Genomic DNA, 26,418 nt, shown 5'->3' on the forward strand with positions numbered 1-26,418 from the left:
CATCTCTCATCTCCTTTGCCTCCATTTCAAGCTGGTTGATTTTGAATATCAAGACACTTTTTTCTCTTTACAGATGACATCTTAGTTTTTAAGTTCTTTTCCCAATTGTTTTCAGCCTCTCTTAATTGTGTTTTGAATTGAATTTTGAGTTCTTCCAAAGCCTATATCCAATTCACTGGGATTTCTGATTTTTCCTTTGCTGATCCCTCCCCCTCTGTTTTGTTCACACTTTGCTTGTTAACTGTACAGAAGCTGTCTATTGTCATTTCTTTCTTTTTTTTCTGTTGTTTGCTCATATTTATCCCTTCTTTGCTCCTTGTATTTGTCTGTGCTCTTGCTCCTCTCATTTTTTTTGGTTTTGGGGGTTTCTGTCAGTCTCCTCTCTTGGAGCTTTGACAGAAAGTCTCTCAATGTGGGGGAGGGATATTGTAGTTTGAGCTTCCCTGTCCTCTGGAGACATTTTATTGGATTAAATTAAAGTCCAGCAGTCTGTGTGGAAAGGGTGTTGTAGTTTGAGCTTCCCTGTCCTCTGGAGGCTTTTGATTGGATTAAATTAAAGTCCAGAAGTCTGTGAGAGAGGGTTGTTGGAGTTCGGGCTTCCTTTACCTCTGAAGACTTTTGATGGGATTAAGTTCAGCTGGGTTGGGCTGGATGTGCCCTGAGGCCAAAACCTCCTGGAAGGCTACTGCAATGTGGAGGGTCTTCGTAGCTCTGTCCAGGCAGCCAGTTCTGTGTTTCCTCTCCAGCTCCTTCCCTGCCACCTGTGTTTGATGCTCTGAGCCTGGAACAACCCTGCCCACAAGGTATACCCTCCAGACCAGTGCCTTTGCCTGCCCAGAGGTTCCTGCTGCCACTGGAGGCTTAGCGCTCTAGGTGGGGGAGAAAGGGGTGTCCTGGGACCTTCCTTCTGCCTTCCCCTTAAACCCGAGTATTCTCGAATTCTGGGGGCGTACCTTTTGGATTGATTCCAGCAGGAGGGTTCCTTGGCTCTCTCTTGTTAGGTTTAATTTTCAGTCTCCTAGGAGCAGTCAGTTTGTGATTGGTAAGGAGGGATTTTTAGAGGTCTGAACTTTTTCTGCTTCTGAGCTGCCATCTTGACTCCACCCCCTCTCTTTCCACTATATTAATTAAATCACCATAAAATTTCAGACTGACTTGAATATTTTTATTTTATTAATTGGTATATCCATGGTGACCAATAATTAATATAATTTAGGTCACAACGCTAAAATTTATCCTTTACACTGTCCTCTACTGAATCTGTGCTATGCTCTTTATCTCCATAGAGATTTTATATGATTAGGTGTTTCTTTTGCCTGTTGGCTGGGGTTTTGAAAACTGCTGATTCAGTCTTCTCTGATGATGGCTTGCTGAATTTATGAGTTATTTTGCTATGGGGGTAGGGACTTTACCATAGGCTTAAAAGAACCAAGTGATTATGGATTTCATGGCCTCCCAGCAGGCTAGTACTAGGGCTTGGGACTTCAATGGGTATGGGTGGGGTGCTCTGCTGCTGCCTTAGAAAGGGTCCTGTGTCTTTAAGTTTGCTTGTATAGAGGTTTGGAACCTGGATAGCCAGCATTCCTTTGTATGCAGTTTTATTTCCTGTTCCCCCTTATCCCATCAGAAAGACTCTCTCTGCCTACCTTTCAAGCTGTTTTCCACAGGAGAGCCCCCTCATTCCATCTTGTTGGGTTTCTGATTCCTGTTGTTTTGAGGCACTGCTTTAAGGTTGGTTTGGGAGAATTCTCTGAGCAGTTTCAGTTTTCTCTGCTACTAAGCTAACATCTTGGCTCTGCTCCCCTCATCTCACTGGAAGAGCTGCTAAGTTTTCCTCACTGCATGAAATGTTTGCCCTTGAATTTAGATAGCTAGAACTTGCTATCTAAGTAAAGATTCATTTTTTTCCCCTGACGGAAGTTCCTAGAGTTTTAGAGAAATACATATCTTAGTTTTTGGCAAAAAGCACTTTATTGTCTTTTGCTATATATGTGTGTGCCTCCAAAAATAAACACAAAAGTCTCTGCTTGGCATCCAAAGGTCTTCAGAAACTAGGCCACTGGTACCTTTTCAGTCTTCTCACACATCACCCCCAGACAGATTATCTTTGATATAGTGGCACAACACCTTCCATCTCTTGGCTCTGGGCATTTTCTCTGGCTGTCCCACAGGTCTTGAATGTTCTCTCTCCTCATTTCTGACTCTGGCCCTCCAAGTCTTCTTTTAAATCCCAACTTTTGATTGATTCGTTGATTGAGAGATTTGGAGTTAAGGGATCATCTAGTGGTAGAAAGGAAATGTAACAGTCTCTGAAAGAGAATGACTAGAATGGGCTGGACAGGGGGTAGTGAAGAGGGAGAGAATACACACAAGGGTTAAGCCTTGTCTTCCCCATCACCTCATTCCCATGTCTTGCCCAAGGTATGTCTTGTAAACTTCCTGTCTTCCCATAAGTCTCCTAGTGATATACCAAGATCAGCTGATGATGGTGTCTGTCTTAAGAGCCAATGACAGACTGGATACAGATATAGAATTCCCCAAAGCAATAAAACTACTCTGCACCTAAGGAATTTCCAAGATCTTCCAAGAATTCCCATTGCCATATGGACTCTTTAAGCTTCAGTCTACTTTCCCCTAGACTCTGTATGTCATTGTGGGAAGGTATCACAGTCTTTTGGGAAGATGTTTTGTACCAATTGTTCTTACCGTAGTGCCTTAGTAAATACTCCATTATTGATGGATTATATATTTAAAAAGAAAAACAAGTTGTACATAATAGAGAACTACAGTTTCAAGAGGGAGGGAGGAAGGGAGGAAGGGAGGAAGGGAGAGAGGGAGGGAGGGAGGGAGGAAGGAAGGAAGGAAGGAAGGAAGGAAGGAAGGAAGGAAGGAAGGAAGGAAGGAAGGAAGGAAGGAAGGAAGGAAGGAAGGAAGGAAGGAAGGAAGGAAGGAAGGAAGGAAGGAAGGAAGGAAGGAAGGAAGGAAGGAAGGAAGGAAGGAAGGAAGGAAAGAAGGAAAATCTCTTTGCCAGATGCTGTACTAAGCATTTTACAAATATTATCTCATTTGATCCTTACAACAACCCATGGAAGATAAGTGCTATTATTATCCACATTTTGCAGATAAGTAAACCGAGGTAGACACTTGATCCTTGACTTGCACATAGCCAGTGCCTGAATACATATGTGAACTCAGGTCTCTAGGTCCACTATCTATAGCTTCCTCTACATTCTTCTGACATCCATATGGAAATATTCATTTTATTTAGTGATGTTAACTTCGGAATAAAAAAGTTATTAAATAGATCAACATATAAATGCTCTTTTCTAAATCATGTAAATGATTTAGATACCAACTAATCATTATGGCAAGAACAATAGTGGAGGCTTGTGAACTTTTCCTAATATATCAGAATTACTCCTGGATCCCCAAAGAAGCATAGTAGTCACATTCTAGGAACCCAACCCAAATACCCAGCCAGGCTGAGTGGGAAGTACAAGAATCAAATTAGAACCTTTACTATAATTGTGATTTTCATGTTCTCTTTTTTGCCAAGGTCTTCCTGATCCTGACTCTCATTCTTCTACCCTAAACACTGAGGGAATGCTTCTACAACATGTGATCCTGGGAACTCTTTACATTACTCAGACAGGAGTTGGGATCCTGGGCAACTCCATCCTCCTGTCCTTTTTCATCTTCACTAGATGTAAGCTGAGACCCATAGACCAAATCATTAGCAACCTAATTTTAGGAAATTTCATCTTCTTATTCTCCAAGGGCATCCCAATGACAATATCTGCATTTGGAATGATAGGTTTTATGGATGACACAGGGTGCAAACTTGATCTTTACTTTCAGAGAGTTGCCCGGGGTCTTTCTATCTGTAGCACTTCCCTTCTGAGTGGCTTCCAGGTTATCATCCTCACTCCCATCAACTCCCAGTCAAAAGAGATTAAAACCAGAGCGCCCAAATACATCACCTTTTCCTGTGTCTTCTGTTGGCTCTTCAACTTGTTCATAGAAATTGGTATAGCCATAGGTACAAAAGGCCTACAGAAAAATACCAACTTCACGGCACCAATTGACCTCATTTTCTGTACCTGGAAATTTCCAGTTCAGAATTTTGTATTATTAAGTACCTTCCGGGATGTTTTCTTTGTGGGAATGATGATATGCACCAGTATCTACATAGTGATTCTCCTGAGGAAACACAGCCAACAAGTCAAACACTTGCAAAGAACCAGACGATATGCCAGAGTCTCCCCAGAATTCCGGGCTGCCAGGACCATCTTGCTAACAGTAAGCACATTCATTTCTTTTTATTTAGTCAATGGCCTCTTTGCTATGTACCAAAACTACTTTCTTCATTCTAGTACTTGGCTAGTGAATGTGTCTTCATTTCTGGTGCTATCTTTCCCAACCATTAGCCCCTTCCTCCTGATCCATGGAGATTCCCAAATGGGCAGGGCCTTCTGTGCTTCCTGAGTGGGGCAAAAACTCTGGCCTCTTGGGGCTTACACTTAAGGAATGATTCCTCCTTGATAATATCCAGGAAAGATAGCACCTAATGGACTCATCCTTAATCCTGACCCAACAGGGAAATACTAAAATGAACCAGGATCTGAGGCTGGTGAAGATAGCCTGAAACCTTTTATGATTTAGGGGACAAGGAGATACTGGGACTCAATGGTCCCCATGACCCTTATGGATCCAAGTTCCAGGACTGAATTCTAGGGGACACCACCCTCTGACACCCTCCTCACAACAACTTCCTTACTTTTACACTCGCTAGTGGAAGCAGCATCCCAGCAAAGCAAGAGTCCTGGAACAGTGTCCAGAAGACTTGTGTATATCTAAGCACTGACAGAATGATGCCCTCTGGTAACCCCAGATAAAATTACACTGGAGTCTCTTGTTGAGTTCTTACTTATTATTTGCTTTTAAAGTTGGGGATTGCAGTAAAACATGTAGTAAAATTCTAGTTGGTGAGATTTTAAATATCAGTAGTGATCTGTCTCTGTCTCTCTAATGTGTGTCTGTCTGTCTGTCTCTATATATATCTGTCTGTCTCTCCCCAAAAGCAGAGTGGCTAATAATTTCACAGAATATAAGCATTGGAAATGACATCAATAGCTATATACTCCAACCCATATATCTAAGAGTTTCCTCTTTAACAACAAGTCATCCAACTTTTGCTTAAAAACCTTGCTTAACAACTGTTTAACTACAGGGGTTGAGGGGACATGTCTGAGGAGAGACTCTAAATGAACACTCTAATGCAAATACCAACAACATGGCAATGGGTTCAAATCAAGAACACATGTGATACCCAGTGGAATCATGCGTCAGCTATGGGAGAGGTGGGGGTGGAGGGCGGAAAAGAAAATGATCTTTGTCTTCAGTGAATAATGTTTGGAAATGCTCAAATAAAAAAAAATAAATTAAAAAAAACCTTGCTTAAAAAAAAAGGATAAGAAAGTCCATTGTCATTATTTTCAGTGACAGTGAGGAGACAACATATCAAAATCTATGGGATACAGCCAAAGCAATCCTCAGGAGAAAATTTATATCTCTGAGTCCCTATAGCAACAAAATAGAGAGGGGAAAAATCAATTAATTGGGCTTGCAACTTAACAAATTAGAAAAAGAACAAATTAAAGCTTCCCAGATAAAAACTAAATTAGAAATCCTAAAAATTAAAAGAGAAATTAATAAAATTGAAAGTAAAAAAATATATATTGAACTAATAAATAAGAGTAGGAGCTGGTACTTTGAAGAAAACAAATAAAATAGACAAAGTGCTGGTTAATATAATAAAAAAAGAAAGAAGAGAATCAAATGAACAGTATCAAAATAAAAGAGGTACTCTCACCTCTAATGAAGAGGAAATTAAGAAAATTATTAAGAACCACTTTGCCCAATTATATGACAATAAATATGACAATCTAAGTGAAATTGGTGAATATTTACAAAAATATAAAATGCCTAGATTAATAAAAGAGTAAATATAATACTTAAATAACCCTATCTCAGAAAAAAGAAATTTAACAAGCCATCAAGGAACTTCCTAAGAAAAAATCCCCAGGGCCAGATGGATTCACAAGTGAATTCTATCAAACAATCGAAAAACAACTAATCCCAATAGTATAGTATAAGCAAAGAAGGAGTCTTATAAAAAATGTTATGACATAAATATGGTACTGATTCCCAAGCCAGGAAGACCAAAAACAGAGAAAGAAAACTACAGACCAATCTCCTTAATGAACAAAGATGCAAAAAGCCTAAATAAAATACTAGCAAAGAGACTCCAACAAGTGGTCACAAGGATTATTCACCATGATCAGGTGGGATTTATGCCAGAAATGCAAAGCTGGTTTAACATTTAGAAAACCATCCACATAATTGACCATATCAATAATCAAACTAACAGAAATCACATGATTATCTCAATAGATGCAGAAAAAGTCTTTGACAAAATGCAACACCTATTCCTATTAAAAACACTAGAAAGCATAGGAATAGAAGGGCCTTTCCTCAAAATAATAAACAGTATTTATTTAAAACAACTAGCAATTATCATCTACAATGGGGATAAGTTAGAGACCTTCCCAATAAGAACAGGAGTGAAACAAGGATGCCCATTATCACCACTATTATTTAATATAATATTAGAAATGCTAAATATCTCATCCTCACAACAATCCTAGAAGGGAGATGCTATAAATTATCTCCATATTATAGATGTGGCAAATAGAGTTAAATGATTTGCCCAGAACCACACAACTTCTTAGTACTTGAGATTGGATTTGAACTCAGGTCTTCCTGACTCTCGGTCCAGTGCTCCAGCCACTGTACTACATTTAGGATCCAAATAGCTCCTATGATGAAATTTCTCTTGTACTTGAAAATCTGTTAACACTATTTCTACCCCAACCTTGCTTTCTTTCAGCTAAATAAATCCTGTTCCTTCAGTTAAAAAAAAAAAAAAAGAAAGAAATGCTAGTGGTAGCAATTAAAGAAGAAAAAAAATTAAGGGATTAACATAGGCAATGAAGCAACTAAAGTATCACTTTTTGCATATGATATGATGGTATACTTAGAGTATCCTAGAAAATCAACCAAAAAGCTAGTAGAAATAATAAGGACAATTCTGAGGGGCTTATGACAAAGAATGCTATTTACCTCCAGATAAAGAAATGCTGGTGTCAGAATGCAGTTCAAAGCATATGATTTTTCATTTCTTTATTGGGGTTTATATTCTGAAGTTGTGGTTTTATAAGATTACTCATAAAAATGAACAATATGGAAATATGTTTTGCCTGGTACTGGCAGGCAATTCAGTAATTCAGTCTGGGTTATATATATATATATATATATATATATATATATATATATATATATATATATATATAACCCAGACTGAATTGCCTGCCAGTACCAGGAGGAGGAAGGGAAAGGGGGAGCAAGATAAATTTGGTCATATATTTTAAGAAAATGTGTGGAAATTTGCTATTACATGTAATTGGTTAAATATATATATTTAATTCCCCCCAAATAAAAAACACTAGTTCCCAATTCTACACAATAGTAATATGAAAAGCCCCACACTTCATCGCCTTCCCCTCCTCTTATCTCACATTTTCTTTCACTTTGACTCCCTGAACTCCACCCCTTAAGTAAAAGAAAAGCTGTGTTCACCCAGGACACTGACAAGAGAAGAGTGAAGGCTCCAAGAGCTAGTGTCACACTACTGTAATCACATAGATGACAGGACAGAAAACCAACGTGGAAGGCAGTGTGGGTGGAGACCAGAAGTGAAACACCAATAATGGGACCTTCTGCTGAGTTATTGTTGATGTTGCTTTTTAAACCCTTATCTTCCATCATAGAATTAATACTGTGCACTGATTATGAGGCAAAGGAGTGGTAAAGGCTAGGAAATGGGTATTAAGTGACTTTCCCAGGGTCACACATCTAGGTATCGGAGAGCAGATTTGAAACCAGGATCTCCTATTTCTAGGCCTGTCTCTCAATCCACTAAGCCATGGATTCACCCCTGTTTTTTTGTTTGTTTGTTTGTTTTTAATATAAGAATTATATTATTTGGAACAGCTGGGCATTTCAGTGGATTGAGAGCCAGGCCTAGAGATGGGAGGTCCTAGGTTCAAATCTGGCCTCAGAAACTTCCCCCCAGCTATATGACCCTGGGCAAGTCACTTAACTCCCCGTGCCTAGCCTTTACCACTCTTCTGTGTTGGAACCAATACACAGTATGAATTCTAAGACAGAAGGTAAGGGTTTTTAAAAAAAAGAATTATATTATTAATATTTGCTTCCTTTTCCCTCTGCCATTATGACTGGGGTATTGTATAATATTGCAACTTACTGGTTATTGTAGGGTGGTAAGAGGGAACTGAGCTTAGTAGAAACTTCTCCTTTTGCCATTTTTATAGAAGTCCCATAGAAAATCAAAAGAACCTCATTTAAGAATATCATTCCAATTATTAATAAAACTGCCATCATTTCATTTGTTACTGGAATGACCTTGACTTCTTGGTGTTGTGGCTGCTTTGGGGAGCTTGTCAAACATGGGAAGTTATGCAGATGAGTTGTTCATGTAAGAGGAAGTTTTTCCATTTATATGGGAACAGAGCTGCCTTTTGTAGCCTCTTGAATCTTGTAAAGTTTACTTAGCATTGCGTGTCTTTCTGCCTACCTATCTTCTTCTCTGTCTGTCTGTCTGTCTTTGTCTTCCTACCTATCTCTCTACTTGATGGCCTGTTTGTTTTTCTGTCTACTCATACAAATTTCTGGTCACAACAAGCTGGACTCTGAGGGCAGAAAGTATACCTGGTGGTATCCTGGTGCCAGTCAATTCTGGAGCAGGGATTAGGAACTGGGACCCCAGGGTTTGGTGTCTTGCTTTATAGCTGGCACACAGTGGGGTCCTATGAGCTGTCCAGCATCACCATCACTGGCATTTCTAGAACCCCTTCTGGAGGATGTATTTTTAGCAAATGTATTTTTAGCCTCCAAATCATCCTCTGAGGACAATCCTGTAAGCCTTAGTGCTTCTTTACTGAAGTAGAGAATGTGATCACACAGCTAGCTCAGAGTACAGATAGGGATTCCTGACTACTCCAGATCCTCTGCTAAGGATAGTATCTGCCTCTTTTATGGACTCCTCATTCTTCCTTGCAGGTCAAAGATATAATGAGCCTGGTCCATAAGGAACTAGAGTAGGTCAAATAAGATGGGTAGAGGCTGGGCCCAAGGGTAGAGGCTGGCTTAGTGTCAACTCCAGGAGGTGGAGGGCAGGCAGATTATTGAGAGTTGTCAGCAATACATTGCTGTCCTTTCCCTTCTTTCCATTCCCATCTCAAACCCACCTCCTTAGCTCCTAGTAAGGAAGAGTGACTTTTCCAGGCCTATGAAAAGAGAAGAAGCAATGAACCTGTGTCTGATGAGCTCCAGACTCTAAACATATGGCCCTGCCCTATAGGAGCAAGTAGGCAGTTTTTGGGGGAATCACTCCTGGAGAACAGCAACACTGTGTGTCCACACAAGACAGCCATGCAAAGGGGGCTCACCTTGTAGTTAGGGGATGCCTGAGATTACCTCCTGTATTACTCACTGGGTCACCAGGGCTGAGTCACCTAACTGACAGGTGATTTATTTGTAAATTAGGGCTAGTAGCAGGTACATTTTCCACCTTAGCTCTAGGGTCACTCTAAGGATGCACACTAAGGACATGAGGCTAAATGGGAAGTGGGGCAGAGGCATTCTTGGGAAGATCTGACCTTCTCTACACTGAGTAGTATGGGAAATCTGTCCCTTCTGAAATTACCACAAAGTACAAAGAACTATTAGAACTTCTCATGCAGTTATGGAGCAACAAAACTGAGAATTTAAACAACAAAAAAGGGATCTTACACAATCTAATGGCAGAAAATGAAATTGAACTAATTGTAAAAGAAATACTAAAGGAGGGGCATCCCAGGGAGTAGTCAGAGGGAACATTAGTCTAGGTAACTGTAAAGGTAAATTTTATGAAATGCTTGAAGCAATTAATGGGACTTCTGGAGATAGAGTCAAGATGGAGGAGTAACTAGAGCAGTAGCTCCATGTCACCATGAACATTCTCTCTGACCAAGATGAAAATATAGCCACAAAATGAATACAGGAGTGAAAGAACCAAAAAGGAGATAGAGTGAAAGAATCTTCAAGAAAAGAAGAATCCATAAGGTAGGCAGAGAACATAGGTAGGAAGAGGCTATAGCAGGGAGTGAAGAGTAAGCCAAGAGCAAACCACAAGCCCCCTAACCCCCACCCCACATCTGCTACAGCAAGTTCCAAACTTAAGTTCAAGATAACATTCAGACCCTGAAAGCCTTCCTGGGCAAATAGTGGCCCAAGCCAACTCACACTCCTTGAAATTTCAAACCTGTGTAGAAGTCTGGAGTCCCAGCCAAGGGCATTCTGGGCTGAGGGGGCTGATCCATGTGGGCCCAGAGTGAAGCCAGGAATATGAGTCTGGGCTTGAGATGAGAACATAATCCACAGCTTCGGATGAGAACAGAGTTCTCAGAGAAAGCCCACACCCCCCTCCCAATCTTTTTGCCCAAAACTAAGGGCAGAGCTCCAGGACAAGGCAATCAAGGGTGTGACTGATTGAATCAAGGACACAGAGATGAAAACTGTGAGTCTAAACCTGGGGCTACAATTTGATCAGCCCCTGACCTGATCAAGTTCAGAGTGAGAAAAAGCTTACACCTAAGCCTGAGGAAAGTCTTTAAGCTATCAGCATCTCAAGGGTCAATTGAATCAGCAGGGTAAACTAGTAACAACCCAGAAAATTAGCTGAAAATAGCATCAAGGAAGGACTGAAGTTTAAGAAGGTACCCCAACTTTCCAGAAAGCAAAGCCTACCTATAATTAGATAAGAAAAATGAGCAAACAACAAGAAAGGACCAAACTCTAAACTTTAGGGTAATAATCTGGGGGGATTAAGATGGTATATATATTTATTCTATAAGTCTTTGTTCTTATATTATTTATTTTTGTGTTGGAGAGAGAACAATAATCATCCATTAGTGAGGGAAGTTGGAGAGAGGGAAGTACAGAAGTTTTTTGTTTGTTTGTTTTTTGTTTGTTTCTGGGCTCCTATGCCACATTTTGGAATGGGTAGTAAGGGACTTTGTTAAAAATATCTCAGACAAGGTTGAAAGATTGGCTAGATCTGGAGAACTTGTGACAAGTATCCATGAGCTTCAAAGTTGTTATTTTTTTTAATGTCACATAGCAACTCATGTAAATCCTATATGATAGTGGGTTTGTTTGCTACTGTCATTAAATGGGCTCTTGTGACTTGGGGGATTTGGGTGCTTCTTTGAATGTGCATTACCTAATTATACTACTGTTTTATAAAGCTGTTACCTGGTAAAATATTATGTACACTCACACTGTGGATCATGGCCATATTAAAAAAGAAATGGATCTCATTTTGGGGTGAGAAACCTTTGAATTGCACCTCTGCTTGGAAAACACAGTGTTTTGTCATTGTCAAGTCATTGATTGTGAACTATATATTTTTGATTTTTTAAATTATTGTTTTTCTAAAGTATGTGCAATAAAGTATTTGAGTTTTCTTTTTTCTCTCATTTTTTGTACTTGAAGCATGTTACCAGTATTAATGACGTTTTTGATTTTGCACTACTATAAGTTTATAATATCCATTAGCCCTCATATTAATGCATACCCAAAAGCTTTAGACTATGGAAACCTGCCATTGATTAAGTATTATGGGACTTTGATTAATGATTGTGTCTGATTCCAGGAGAAGGGATCACAAAAGAGCCATTATACAGTGCCAAGAAGCACAAGGTCAAGGAAACCAACCAGTCCCAGTGGGGTTGATAAAAATCTGTGCCAAGATAGAAAACTTGTTTTGGGGTTTGAGAAATCAGCTGTTTGACATTGTCAGTTGCAGGGTTTCCCCATGCTAGGTTCAGACAAAGTACCTCGGTTAAGCTATAGTTCTGGCTCCCCTATCCCTAAGAGCAAAGGTAAAATCAAACCAGGGAATGGTATTTCCCTTTTGCTGTTAAAATCTAGTCCCTTTTCTGTCTTTCATAGTGTGGCAATTTTCTGTAGTCCTGGCCACTGATTGGGTAAAGTGCATATTGCTGCTATGGTCCTACAGATTTGTGGGACATGTCACTTTATTGGACACTGATTCTAGTACCTGCTATGGGCTTATTCTTGCTCAGAATTTTTATATACTGTTTAATTTTGACTTTTTCTTTTCTTCTATTTTTTTATCTTTTTTACTTCCTTTTTACAGTTGATTTGCATACCTCATAACTCAGCCATGTATCCCTGGGTGATCCATGTGTTTGTCAAAACCCTCCTCAGGGGAGATTGTATAATTGTAATATAAGTCTACATTTATAAAAAATTTTCTTTTTTGAGAGTAATTTTAGGATAAGAAACTTGCTACCCACCCTAAGTGAACTGTTTGAAGAAGGTGCCATGGAGATGCCTGAAGAAACCTCACACTGCACCAAAAGATCCAAAATGAACTTTGGGATGTAGTGAAATTGAACTATGGGAGGGGTGAAAGCATTTTTTGAATATATACTCATGTCAAAGGGGACTGCCCCCTAATTGGCTTTTTGTCAATGCACCTAGCAATCATTAGTTTTGTCCTCTTTCTTTTATTTCCCTTTCATCACAAAATTATTGTAATTTCCCCTTAGAAAGTGCAGCATTGTATGTATCTCTAGTTGAAGATCTTTAGAAATGTAAGTTGGTTATGTGTACAAATTCCATGGGGAAACTAGGCATGTAAATCTGGGAGATTTCCACATGCTCATTTTCCATTGAAATCAGAGATGGGATTGTGTAATTGGAAACTGAGCCCCCAAACTACAGTTCCCAGCACCCCATTCTCCTCACATTACGTGCTGATGTAGGAAGGATATAAATTTTGTGTAGCCCCACCTCTAGCTCTCTTTTCTTGTGATAGCAGGTAGCTGTGGATGCAGGCTTTTTGAGAGCCAGGAGAACTTACTCATGTGGGTTTACTTTTGCTAGATAATTATGTTTTTATATTTCTATTTCCTTTTTATTCCTCTACTTTGAGTGATTATTAATAAACTTTATAAAATTAGTACTTGGAGTTACTGTATACTAATTTAAATCCTACAATATGTAATGGTGAGTTCCTTCAAGGAAACAAAAAAGAAATGATTAGGAATAGGAATACAGAGAAAGAAAAGACAATCTGGAGGATAAGAAGAAAAAAAGCAATAATGTTAATGATCTCCATAAATGGAAAAGCTTTTGATCTCAAAGACAGGATATATAGAGACAATTCAAAGATTACAAATCAATGATTCTTGTACACTATAATCTAAGAAACAGTACAACTTCCCAGCACTTTGGAACATAGTAAACATAATGTCAATTGAAAGAATCCACAAATCATCTCCAGAAAAAAGTACTATACCATAATTTCCAAGATACATAGTGGTTAAATTTGACAATTCTTGACTTCATCATACGTGGTCTGGTTCTTTTTATTTTTTCAGATTGCATGTTAATACAATTTTTAATATTAATTTTCTGACATGTGTCCCATGTTCTTTCCCTTCCTCTCATCTCTCCTTCATCCCCAAGAAGGCAAGTGATATGATATGATAATAAGTTTGAACATATATTACAATATAATACATATTTCCACATTCATTATGTTGAGAAATAAGACACATATTGCTTATACTAGAGAAAATCCATGATGGAAATAAAGTGAAGAAAGTGTCAAGGGATAGCCTTTTTCATCATGAGCTGGAGCCATGGACTCTTTACCATCAAATCCCAGTCCTTGGAGTTGTCCTAGATCCTTGCATCGCTGATAATACTCAACTCATTCACAGTTAATCATAGTACACTGTTGTTACTGTGTACAACATTCTCCTGATTCTGCTAACTTCACTTTGCATCATTTCATAAGTTTTTCTAGGGTTTGTGTGTGTGTGTGTGTGTGTGTGATTGTCTTGTTTGTCATTTCTTACAACACAATAGTATCCATTACAATCATATTCCACAACTTGTTCAGCTATTCCCTGTAATAGCCCCAAGGGGGGGGGGCAGGACTGGGACCAGAGTTCCCTAGGTAAGGATGAAGGAAAATAATAGAAGAATTACAAAGGTGTAAATATAAGGACTTTGCCTGTAGGTAAGGACAAAGGAAAAGATAAGAATCAAAAGATAACAGACACAGTGTGGAGTCAGAAGGATTTTCACCTTACTGATGGCAGGCAAAATACAGTTTATTGCAGGCAACTAACAACTTTTAAAGGTACAGATCACAAAGAATGAAAGCATTCCTTTGAGACAGGTCCTTGGTAAAGGTCTGAGACAGTCCTAGGGAAAGTGCAACAAGGATGGTAGTTATGACACCTGGTGCAAGATAAGGATTCCAGGAATTAGGGTGAGAGAATATTTCCAAGAAATGTAGATAGGCACTTGGGTTAAAATAATGATTCAAGCACCATCCAAGGTTCATTGAATGGTCAGCAACAGCATGTCTTTGCCAGCAATAGACACTATGAGAGGCCTAAAGAAGGAGATAGAGAAGGCACTTGGGCTTGTTCTCAGACAGACTCTGAGTTTCAACCTCTTGACAGAGGACACTCAGATCTTTATCTTAGATGAGCTCCAAGTTATCAACCTCTGACAATTCCCCAGTTGATGGACATCTTTTCAGAGAAAATGCTACTTCTAAGAGGGAACAGAGGTAAAGATACACAGGGTAAAAATAGGTACTTTCAGAGTTTCAATTCCATTAATAGCACAAAAAGTAAAGGAATAAAGGACAATAAAGAGGATGAGGGAAAGAAATATTTTTATTGTTTTTTGTTTGTTTGTTTTTTTAGAAAAGTACAGAAAATGAAAACACTTAGCAACCACAAGAAATTGAAGGGGAAAAATAAGGGAGACTTTCTCTAACTACCTAACTGGAAGGATAAAAAAAGAAGCAGAATTAGATAATTAATCCTCTGTCTAATGGCCAGCCTTAGGATGAAGAAGAAGTAATCTCCAACCTCCAGGTTAGAGTGGAAAGAGAAGAGAGCTGCACTTTCCATTTTTCTGCTTTTTTCTCTGTCTAATCTTTAGCCTTGGGCAAGAAGGGGGGGGAAAGGTAAGAAAAGAGAAAGGTAGGCACCTTCCATCTTAATGTTTCTAACTTCTGCTTGATATCTAGCCCTCAGAAGGGGAAGAAGGGGTGATCACCAGCTTCCAAGTAAGAGTGGGAAAAGAAGAAGTAGGCATCTCCCATCTATCCCCTGTCTCTTTCTTGATCTCTACCTTCCTATGGGTGTAGGAAGTAGAGAGATGGGCTCTTTACCATCAAATCTCAGTTATCTCTTGCCTCGTGGACCTCCTATGGGGAAAGGGAAAATACCATTCCATCATACAAGTCTCCTTCTGTCAGGGTGTTGAAAGAAGGCACTATTTCATCAAATTCCAGTCTGTGCTTTGGAGAAAGAGATCTCTCTTTCACTACTCCTTCTGCTCCAAGTTCCTTTTCTCTTACAACTACACAAGGTTCTGAAATAATTCAATCTCTCTAAAATTTTCACTCAGTAATGAACAAACTTTTACCTTGGTAATATCTTCCACATTGTAATGATTCTGAACCCTGTGTTGATCATGATCTAAAATCCATTACTCTTCCCCTACTAATTCCTTATTCTCATTCCCCTCAACAACAACCTCCCCTTTTACTGTGCAAAATGCCAACTCTAAATAACAAACTTGCTTTCATATTAAATCTTGTCTTTTCTCGAATTTATTTAATAGGTATGGGAATATATGTTCAGAGCTATGGTTTAGAAAAATTACTTTGGAAACCAAATGGAGAATGAATTGTAGTATAAAGAAAATGGATGTAAGGGGATCAATTAGAATACCGGAATTAGAGTTGGAAATTAGTAGACTTTGGGTTCTCCCTCACTGGGGTTAGTCTAGAGGAACTCTTGGAAGGGAGAGTAGTGTTGGGCTTCTTCTCTAGGCATAAATTGGACAAAGAAATTCCTCAGCCATTTTGTGATTCTGGAAAGTAAGTAAACACACCTCTCTCAAAGTTCTTACATTTAAAGAATTTTCAACCTAAGGATAAATAGTAAATATATATGACAAGGTGTAAATTCTTCAGCAAAGTGTAGACTCCTTGTATTTGTTTTGTTTTAATTAGGCAGGTGTGAACTCTTAGGATAGATCATAAAACCAAAGACTAGCTGTATAACTTCCTTGTCCTGGCCACATGGTCTGTCTCTCTTGTTCTTGTGCTTTTCCCCACACAAATATCTCCCTTTTGTCTAAGTAGGAGGAAAGACATTGAGTTCAAAAGTATACTAGTTTCTAGATAAGGTTCTAGGTAAGACTTAGAATATTAAATGTAAATTCTATCTTGATGTGAACCAAATCCCTTGACTTCTTGTCCCACCCCCACAGTATATATTTTATATAATCCTTTACTTTTGTCTCTCTCAATGTGACTACTATCCTCCCAATGGATTAGAACAGTTGGAAGAATCTTAAACCAAAAAACAGACCCAGCCTCCCCAGGAACATGTCTGAATCAGGAGTTAAGATAGAAAGGAACTTCATTTGATGTTCTTGGACTGGGGCATCCCAATAAAAGCTATTTTTTTGTTGGGGGGGGAGCTCTTACATTCTTGCAACCCAGAAAATCTTTAAGTAGGGAATTCTCATAGAAACCACCAATGGTCTCCCTAAGTGCTGCAGGAGAGTGAATTTGTGGTGGGAGAGCAAATTCTGGTTCTTGCTCCAGCCCTTGCATCTGAAGACCTGGAAGTATTTATTCAGGGATGTTACAGATAGTATTGGGGGGGGGGGCATTTGGAAGGGGGTAAGAAATCACCCATGGTGGTGAGATAGCATTACAGCTATGGAATGACCCCAGTCTGGAGGGGTTGCAGACCTACCTGTGGTTTCAGATTGCTAGATTTTTGAGGGTATGGGGGATTCTCTCCTCCCATCAGACATCTTCAGAAGGGGCTATGTTTTAAGGTTATGAGGTGAATCTTAGGAAAAGAAAAGATGAAAGAAGTATGTGCAGAGCTTGGAGGACTTCCCTTAACCAAAAAGATCGTCTCTCAATTGCAAAGATCCTCAATGCTCAGGTGTGATATTCCTTCCAGTATCCTGTTTGTTAGACCTTTAAGGTTGTTTGGTGGTTTGGGTGTTCTTATCAAAGTGAAGAAAGCCATAGCATCCTTCAAGTTAGCTCCCTGCTCCATTCAGGCTTGGAATTTCAGGCAAATCTTTTTCAACTAGGAGGAAGGACAAAGGGAAAACACAAAGTTTGAGTACTGACAATATCTGCTAAATACAAAAAAGTATAAGATCTAAACTACCATTTTATTTTTTTAATTTTAATTTTTAAAATATTTTTCTGTGTTTACATATTTCATTTTCTTTCCTTCCCCTCCCCCGTCCTGGATCCAATAAGTATTTCCACTGGATTATACAAATGTTATCACTTATACCTATTTTCATATTCATTTTTGCAAGAGAACAATCTAAAAGCACCATTTTAAAAAAAGGATTTCAAAACACTATTTTTGAAAGGATTTCAAAGAACTATTTCTCATTCTTTCCTACTGCACAATCATAAGGAATTTAAGACTATTTCAAGTTCTGAAGAGCAGGAGAAAAGCAAGTTCCAATCCCAAAGGGTATACTTTTACAATAGGAATGGTTGCTTTATAGTCTTGTCTAGACAAAGAATCCATATTAGACAAGTTGGGAGATAAAGGAAGGGAGCAACATAGACAGTGCCTGTCTTCAAAGACATTCTAATGAGAGAAAATGATATATGAAAGGGAATTGAAGAGCAGAGAGGGTGGGGAATGAGAGATGAAAGCAACATGACTTTAAAGCCTAGGACAGAAATCAGGAACAAGGCCTCCAAAAAGGAAGACTCCAGGAGAGACTCACCAGTAGGAGCAGGTATTGCTTGGATGGATATTCCAAAGTGATTGACCAAGGGGTGTAGAAGCTATTCCAAGGCACAAAGGCCTCAGACACTGAGAGAAATCCCAGGATGAGACAGCAGTAGAAGAGGTGTGGTTGCACAGGGCAGGGGAAATCAGAAACAAGGCCAAAGGGAGAAAAAAACTAAGATCCAAAAGTGAGGGAGCTTAGTGGGATCACCCTCTCTTACCTGATATTGCCTGTTATTGCATTAACAGTTTTTACTCCCATATTACACTGCTGGCTCATGCTGAGCTTGTAGGCCACTGACCCCAGATCTTTTACAGAAAAACTAATGTGATATGTAACTATACCTATATCTGGCCCTTCTGAAATTGTTGGTTTTGTTCCCAAACATAAAACTTTCCTACTGAATTCCTACTGAATTTCTTGATATCAAATTCAGTCCCAAACATAAAACTTTCCTACTGAATTCCTACTGAATTTCTTGATATCAAATTCAGTCCAATACTGTAGCCTGTTAATGTCTTTCTGGAAACTTCATCATTTACTATCCCAACCTGCTTTGTATCATCTGCAAATTTCATGACCATAATATCAATGTCATTGATATAAATATTAAAGAGTACAAGCCCACACTCAGATCTCTGTGGCACTCCCCTGGAAACTTCCTGCACATTGACACTCAACCATTTACAACTGCTCTTGGGAGTCAAGCTATCCAAGTTACTGGATAGTGTTATCTCCTACTCCATATCTCTCCATCTTTTGCACCAGAAGAGTACAAAATACTTTATCAAAAGCTTTGCTAAAATCTAGGTAAATGTCATCCACAGCATTCCCCTCCTCTGGGAGTTGAATAAGCCTCTCACAAAAGGTTAGTTTGGCATAATCTCAAATATACAGTCCCTTCATTTTTTCAGGGATATGTGAGGCAGGATCCTCAGCTGATAAGGTGGCAGACTTGAGGAGAGATGAGAATATTTGGAACTTTCACTGGGAATAAACCTATCAGAGAGGAGAAGGGGGCTCAGTGAGATTAGATAACATAGATCATCTTGCAGGGGGGGATCAAACCAAGTTACCTCTACAGCATCTTCCAGATCTGACACTGCTAGTTTCAATAACCTGGAGATGCCACTGCAGAGAAGTCATCCCCTGCTGATAGGCATGCTCCAGGATTTGCAGCCACCCAGATCACAGAATTTTTTGCCCAAGGAAAGTAGCCTCCCCTGGAACTTCACTTTCCCCAGGGCCCTCTTTATGTCCTTGTTCCTGAGGCTGTATATGAAGGGGTCCAGCATGGGTGTCACCACAGTGAACATCACAGTGGCTACTTTGTCTCCACCAACAAAGTGAGTCCATGATGGAAGGAAGTAAACACCAATGATAGTTCCATAAAACATAATGACTACAGTCAGATGGAAAAAGCACAGGTGGAAAAAGCCTTCCATCGAACATTGGCTACTGGGACTTTGAAGATTGCCATGATGATGCAAACATAAGATGCCAGGATGAGTACAGATGGGAGAAGTATGGCAAACCCTCCCAAGACTAAAATCAAGAGCTGGTTGAGGTGAGTGTCAGAGCAGGCCAGCTGTAGCAGCAAGGGCATGTCACAGAAAAAGTGGGGGACAGTGTTACTCCTACAGAACTGCAGCTGGTCCAGCAACAGAATGTGGACCAAAGCAATTAAATTGGTGACATCCCAAGATACAGTGGCCATCAGAGCACAAAGACCTGGGCTCATCGCTGTGGCATAGTGGAGAGGCCAGCAGATGGCCACATAATGGTCGTAGGCCATGGTAGCCAAGAGGAAGTTATCCACAGTGACAAAGACAATAGAGAAATAGAGCTGGGTCAAGCACTCAACATAGGAGATGGTCTGATTCTCAGTCCAGATATTTTCTAGCATCTTGGAGACTGTGGTAGAGATGGAGGCTATGTCAGTCAAAGAGGGGTTGGTAAGGAAGAAGTACATGGGAGTGTGGAGGCGAACACCAGAGGTGATGGCCAGGACAACCAGCATATTGCCTGTCACTGTGACTAGGTACGCTGACAGAAACAGACCAAAGATTAGGGGCTGGTGAATGGACTGCTCAGATTGCCCCAGGAGGATGAATTCAGAAGCACTGGTCCAATTTACTCTGTCCATGTTCCTGAGGGAAAGGGTAACAGAAATGGAGGGATGAGAACAACCCTGGGGAGGGGGTGGGTGGTGGCAGTGCCCCTCCCTCCCAATGAGTAGCTTCTCAGAATTAGTGGATCAGGATGGGGAAGACTGGAGCTCCCAGAGAAGGAACTGATGGACACCAGTCCAACTCTATTCTATCCTTTGTCAGGAACTACAGTCAAAGCACAAGTATCCCATCCTTTACATGTTTTAGAAGACACTCCATGGCAGATCACATACTCATTCACATTTGTCTGTCCTTGGACATTCTCTCTCTCTCTCTCTCTCTCTCTCTCTCTCTCTCTCTCTCTCTCTCTCTCTCTCTCTCTCTCTCTCTCTCTCTCCCCCTCCCTCTGTGTCTGTCTGTTTCTATCTCTCTCTCATCCCACCCCTCTCCTGAAATACTCTTCCCACAGTTCCCACAGAGATAAGATCCAATGATCTTATCTCAGTTCTCATTGTCCTCCTCCTTGATCTAGTTTGATAATTGACCATAATGGCCATTCCTTCCTTAGCCTGTCTTTAGTTTCTCTACATCACTGCTTTCTTGAAGAACCAGAGTGTCTTTGTGATATTTTGGAGGTTATGAGAAATTGTCTTTATTTAATTTTGATAGAATGTGCATGTAGTACAATGAAACCAACCATCAAGTTGATTAAACTTTCCTATTAATTCACTTTGTTTTGATGTGAATGACTCTCCATCTTTGACCTCCTTGCTCAGCTATACAACTATGTTTCTAAAAGTTTTCTGGAGACATTTGCCGGAATATGAATTGGTTCCAGTGCGGGTCCAATGAGAAGGGTTTGCCTGGTCATCAGCCCCCAAAGTATATTTGCCTTCTGCAGGAAGTCTAAGCATAGGCTGTTTCTATTCATTATCTCTTCCTAGAGGAATCTGTGGTCCATGTGAGTGGCTGATGCATTTCTGCATCTGTTTCTGGGGAAGAATCCTCTGTGGCTTTTGCATTTACTATGGGTGAGACAAAATAACTCCAATACATTCAATGCCAGTTCATGCTCTTGCTTGCTCACTAAACTTTCCCTGACAGATTCCATTTCTGTCACCAAGCTGGCCCTGCAGCCTCCAGCACTGTTGTGCTATTCCTCTCTCCTGGACTCTCATCCTCATCACTTGTCACATCTCCATTTGCCTCTTTCACTCTCATCCTCCCCATTCCATTACCTCCCCCCCAGCTCAGGCTCATGATGACCTCCCACCTGGACAATTTTGAAAGCATCTGAACAGGAAGCTCTCTCTCTACCTCTTCTGGTTCATGAGTGCTGATCTCACCCTAGTTCCACTCACCCACATTCAGTGGGTCCCAACTGTCCCCTAGGTGGAGTTCAGGGATTTTAGCTGATCACTCAGGGGCCTCTACCATCAAATTTCACTTAGTATCTCTAGTCTCTCTCTTTCCCTCCAAATTCCCTGACCCTGGGCTGAAGGCCAGACTCACAGCTTATTCCAAAATGGCTAAGATTTTGCTTAGATCCTTCCCTTCTATCTCCTCAAGGACTCATTTTATTGGAATGAATGGAGTGTCTTGGGAAAATAATTCAACGTGGGAAGCTTCTGAAGGCCTGGGCTATGTCCAATTTCTAATGTGGATTGACTGAGTGAGCCTTTCAGCTCAGCAGCCTTATCTATAAATGGGGTCAAGATGCTTAAAGACATTCCCTCTGTCTAAGGTTCAGTTTAGAGAGACCAATTCAAATTGTGATACTCCTTAGCAAAACAACCCTGGGTTATTCTCTTTATCTTTCTCTCCCTCTCAAGTTCCCTCACCTAAAAGATGACAGGGAGAAAACTTGCACAGCTTCTCTTTGAAGGCTGCTGAGGCATATATGAGCCTATGTCACCCCTCACCTGACACCTGAGCCTCCAATTTCTGCCTTCCAGTTCATGTTCTATTCAGCTGCCAAAGTCATCCCTACAGCTTTGGTCTGTTCATAAAGCTTCCAAGGCTCCCCAGTGCCTCCAAGACATCCTCCTCTGCTTAGCATTCAATCCTTAATCCTGAACTTCAGTCTATCTTGGCAGGATGAGGGCATGCTCCTCTCATGATATATCCCTCTGGCCAGACTGACTGATTTCACTTCAGAGATTTAGGGCTTAAAGACCCCTTGAAGTCACAGAATTAGTCTAACCCTGCCTGATTTTCTGATGATGAAGAAACTGAGCCTAGGCAAGGTGGAGTCATTGACTCAGGTCACAGAGATACCAACATCAGAATTTTATCTTCCAATTATGAACCCAGCAAGCTTGCCCTGAACATGACACTCCTCATCTCATATAAATGCCTTTGCAGGGCAATTTGGAACTATGCCCAAAGGGCGACAAAAGAATATCTACCCTTTGACCCAGCCATAGCACTGCTGGGTCTGTACCCCAAAGAGATAATGGACAAAAAGACTTGTACAAAAATATTCATAGCTGCGCTCTTTGTGGTGGCCAAAAACTGGAAAACGAGGGGATGCCCATCAATTGGGGAATGGCTGAACAAACTGTGGTATATGTTGGTGATGGAATACTATTGTGCTAAAAGGAATAATAAAGTGGAGGAGTTCCATGGAGACTGGAACAACCTCCAGGAAGTGATGCAGAGCGAGAGGAGCAGAGCCAGGAGAACATTGTACACAGAGACTAATACACTGTGGTATAATCGAACGTAATGGACTTCTCCATTAGTGGCGGTGTAATGTCCCTGAACAACTTGCAGGGATCCGGAGAAAAAAACACCATTCATAAGCAAAGGATAAACTATGGGAGTGGAAACACCGAGGAAAAGCAACTGCCTGAATACAGAGGTTGAGGGGACATGACAGAGGATAGACTCTAACTGAACACTCTAATGCAAATACTATCAACAAAGCAATGGGTTCAAATCAAGAAAACATCTAATGCCCAGTGGACTTATGCGTCAGCTATGGGGGGTGGGGGGGAGGAAAAGAAAATGATCTTTGTCTTTAATGAATAATGCTTGGAAATGATCAAATAAAATATTATTTAAAAAAAATTAAAAAAAAAATAAATGCCTTTGCACATATCATATTCCATATCTGGAATACTCTTCTTCCTTAACACAACTTCCTGGAATCCCTAGCTTTCTTCAAGGCCCAACTCAAGCACCATCTAATTCTAAATGTCATTCCTGACCCCTCCCCACCTCAGTTACTAATGTCCCTTTCCTAGGCCATTATTTCCAAGTCCTTTGTTTATAATCTTGTTTGTGCAGAAGTAATTGCATATTGCCTTTCCCTTTGGACTATGAGTTCTTTGCAGGCAAGCACAGCTGTTGGGTTTCTTTTGGAGGGGGATAGTGGTGTATTTTTTAATATCCCCAATTATTAGCACAGTGCCTATTTTTATTAAATAAACATTGAATAAAGGCTTATTGTCTTGACTTGAAAAGCCTACCCAGTCTGGGGTCCTTCACTTACCCAGCTGGTCTTTTAATTATTTCAGAAGTTATCTCCAAGAATTTTTATTCTGTTTTTCCTCTTTTCTGCTCTTGATGATAGAAAATTCACAGCCCAGGTCTGCCCAGAATCCAGGAGCCTTTCCTGGCTGATGCAGAGAAGACATAGTTATGAGATTGTGATGGCTCCATGTGAGATTCAGAAGAATGGGGTGTGGTCACATAAGCCCTCAGTCCCTAGGATAAGGAAATCTGCATGGGGCAACCCTAAGGGAACCACTTCGAGGCCTTTGGGGTTCAATTGCTAGAGTTTCTCATTAGAGACAGAAGGATTTTAATTATCCTACCTTCATCTCTGATGATGTGAACCCTACATCCCTCATGGGGTAGTGGGGATAGGGGAGGCAGTAGGGAGAAGTACTCAGCAAGCTCTCTGTCCCCATTTCCAACATTTTGGGGGTCTCCAATGGATTCTGCTGTAGCCACTACAAAGTGTTCTCCAAGATTTCTATCCTTTCCTCTTTTATCAGTAAAATGATGTTTTTGTAAGCGCAAACTTTGGAATCAGATGCCTTGGCCTTTCCTCTAACTCCTCAGGATCTCTTGACTAGTTGCTTGGCCATACTGACTCAGATTTTCCATTTGTAAAAGCAGGTCTCTGTGCCTTGTAAGGAAACTACCTTGTGAGCTAGTACTATGAGAGCTACTTTCTGAATCTGGTAAGGTGATGAGCCACAGCTGGAGAGCATTCTAAAGTTACTGACTCCTCAAAATGACACCTTTGTTTTGTTCTGGCTCTTTCCTACTGAGATGCTTCTGGGGTGAGACATTGAAAGGTCTCTGGCCTTCTCTACCTAAAACCAACACATGGCTTTTAAATATGGGAGTCTCCTCTTTCTTTCTTTGCATGTTTTCTGTCCTGATTTGGAGTGAAGGAATATCAGACACAACTGTCGTTCTCCCCTCCCATTCAAAGAGGACCAATGGCATCACTGGCATATTCTAACTTGTGAGTGAATTGGATCTAAACGAGGCAGAGTCGTACAAAGTCAGCCTCAATTCCTCTCACAGAGTCACTGACCTCCAGTGGCAAGACAAAAGCTAGGATGGTTGGTAATGGTCTGGGAGTGTCCTCCATGTCTGACCAAGTTCGAAGTATTCCAAAAGAACCTGCTTCAGCCACCTCCATAGCTGTTGGAACAAACTGTTCTCATGCTGGGGAAAATATTCACATGCTTGAGGTAAACAACCCTTCTAACTCACCAAGGAGTCTGAAGCCTGTTGATTATTCTTAACCTGGTTGTTGATGGTTTTACCTGGGTGTGGCTGCTCTGTATGCTATGGCTTCCTGGTGCCACAGGTGAGAGTTGAGTGAAAGGTGGATACCAAATGTAGATGAGCAGCCCTGAAAAGGGCTTAGTAAGTCTTCATACCAGTGGTGGCCCTCACAGATGACCAGTAAGCTTTGAAAGGTCAGAATGGCAAGTCATAAGAGGTCCAAAAGCAGGAGTCCATGCCAGGTTTTGTGACCATCCCATCTGGCAGAATGGCCCAGTCCAGAAGTACCTAAAATGGCCAGGTGTGAAGGCCCCCCTACTGGAATAGAGAGATGAAACCAATGTGTACCAACAGCCAAGATGATGGCTGAAGCATGCCCTGTAGAGCACTTAGAGCTAGGTTAGACATGGAAGATACCAAGTACTGCATCACAGGCCATTGCCAATCATGTTGACTCATGTCCTATGTATAAATGGAGATTTTGAACCCCAGACTTCAATCCCCAGAAGTCCTTGGTGTTTCCCAGAATTCCCTATAATCTCACCTGAGTCCCCTGGTTGGTAAGATCACAATTGGTATTTAACAGGCAGTAATGCCTCCCTCTCTCTCTTCCATTCCATTGCAATGATGTAGTAAACTAAGCTAAACTCAAGGATTCTGAATTGGCTAATCAGCCATGGGCACGTGATTTTATGTGTATCTTCTTTATTCCTTGATTTCTAATAATCCTTAATAAACATCAAAAAAATATTTTTATTACTAGACGCTAATTTAATTTTTATACCTGCCAGTGGATTTCAGTGACTGATGGAGAGTGAGGCTGATGACTTTGTACAACTCTGCTTCACTTAAATCCAATTAATAAGCAAGTCAAAACATCACCCTCTTCAAACAGTTATAACAGATGCTTGTCCAAGCCACTCCCTGGCCTCACTTCTACACCCACTCAAGGCCTTTCCACCCAAAAGTGGGCATATAAGGAAGGGTCCAGGCTGTCTTGTGCTCAGGCACGGAAATAGAAAGTTGTCAAGCAATCAGTAAATATCAATTAAGGTCCATCAGTTACTCCTTAACCTAATTTAGCCTGCCTGCCCAGATAGCTCACCAGGGTCCGGCTTTTGGGTAACGCTACAGTTTCTTGGAGGGGCAGCCCAGAGCTAAGTGAAGCCCAAAGGTGGATGAGCAGGGAGGCCATACCAGAAGTGCTGGGTCCTCCCTGGGCAGCTGGGAGGCGCCATAGTGCACAGAACGTTGGCCCTTCCACCAAAGATGCTGGCCATTCTTGGGCAGCTAGGGAATGCTGCCTCCAAGATACAGACAGTTCCAGAACGCCCATCCATCCCGGACTCTAAGGGCAGGGCCAAGGAAGGGGAGTGTTTGTATTCTGTGCCCCCCGACCCGCCTCCAAGGGTAGAAGAAGGTTTTAGAAGCCAAATGGGTCTTGGAGACTGTGCTTCTACCTAGGCGTACCAGTCCGGGGAAGAGGCGGAACTGAGAGGGAAGCCTGGAGGGGAGGGAT

The 26,418-nt window shown here is 40.8% G+C and overlaps 1 protein-coding gene and 1 long non-coding RNA gene across 3 annotated transcripts; one reads left to right on the forward strand and one right to left on the reverse strand.

Annotated features, from left to right (window-relative positions):
• Window positions 1-1,963: 1,963 nt before the first annotated feature.
• Window positions 1,964-26,247, reverse strand: LOC130454303 (uncharacterized). 2 transcript variants are annotated; one of them, XR_008911968.1, is made up of 4 exons: window positions 26,005-26,247; window positions 23,644-23,770; window positions 17,016-17,363; window positions 1,964-2,280 (listed from the first exon to the last, which is right to left on the reverse strand). It is a non-coding gene; the product is annotated as an uncharacterized LOC130454303 (long non-coding RNA). The 2 variants fall into 2 exon arrangements; XR_008911967.1 differs by lacking the exon at window positions 1,964-2,280 and having other exon boundaries at window positions 13,740-17,363.
• monDomV1R1280 (vomeronasal 1 receptor monDomV1R1280) lies at window positions 3,604-4,485 on the forward strand. The gene has a single exon (NM_001166793.1). It carries the CDS (start codon window positions 3,604-3,606, stop codon window positions 4,483-4,485), a length of 882 nt encoding a protein of 293 aa, NP_001160265.1.
• Window positions 26,248-26,418: the final 171 nt, after the last annotated feature.

The sequence above is a fragment of the Monodelphis domestica genome, chromosome 5 (genome assembly GCF_027887165.1).
Source record: "Monodelphis domestica isolate mMonDom1 chromosome 5, mMonDom1.pri, whole genome shotgun sequence".
NCBI classification, from domain to species: domain Eukaryota; kingdom Metazoa; phylum Chordata; class Mammalia; order Didelphimorphia; family Didelphidae; genus Monodelphis; species Monodelphis domestica.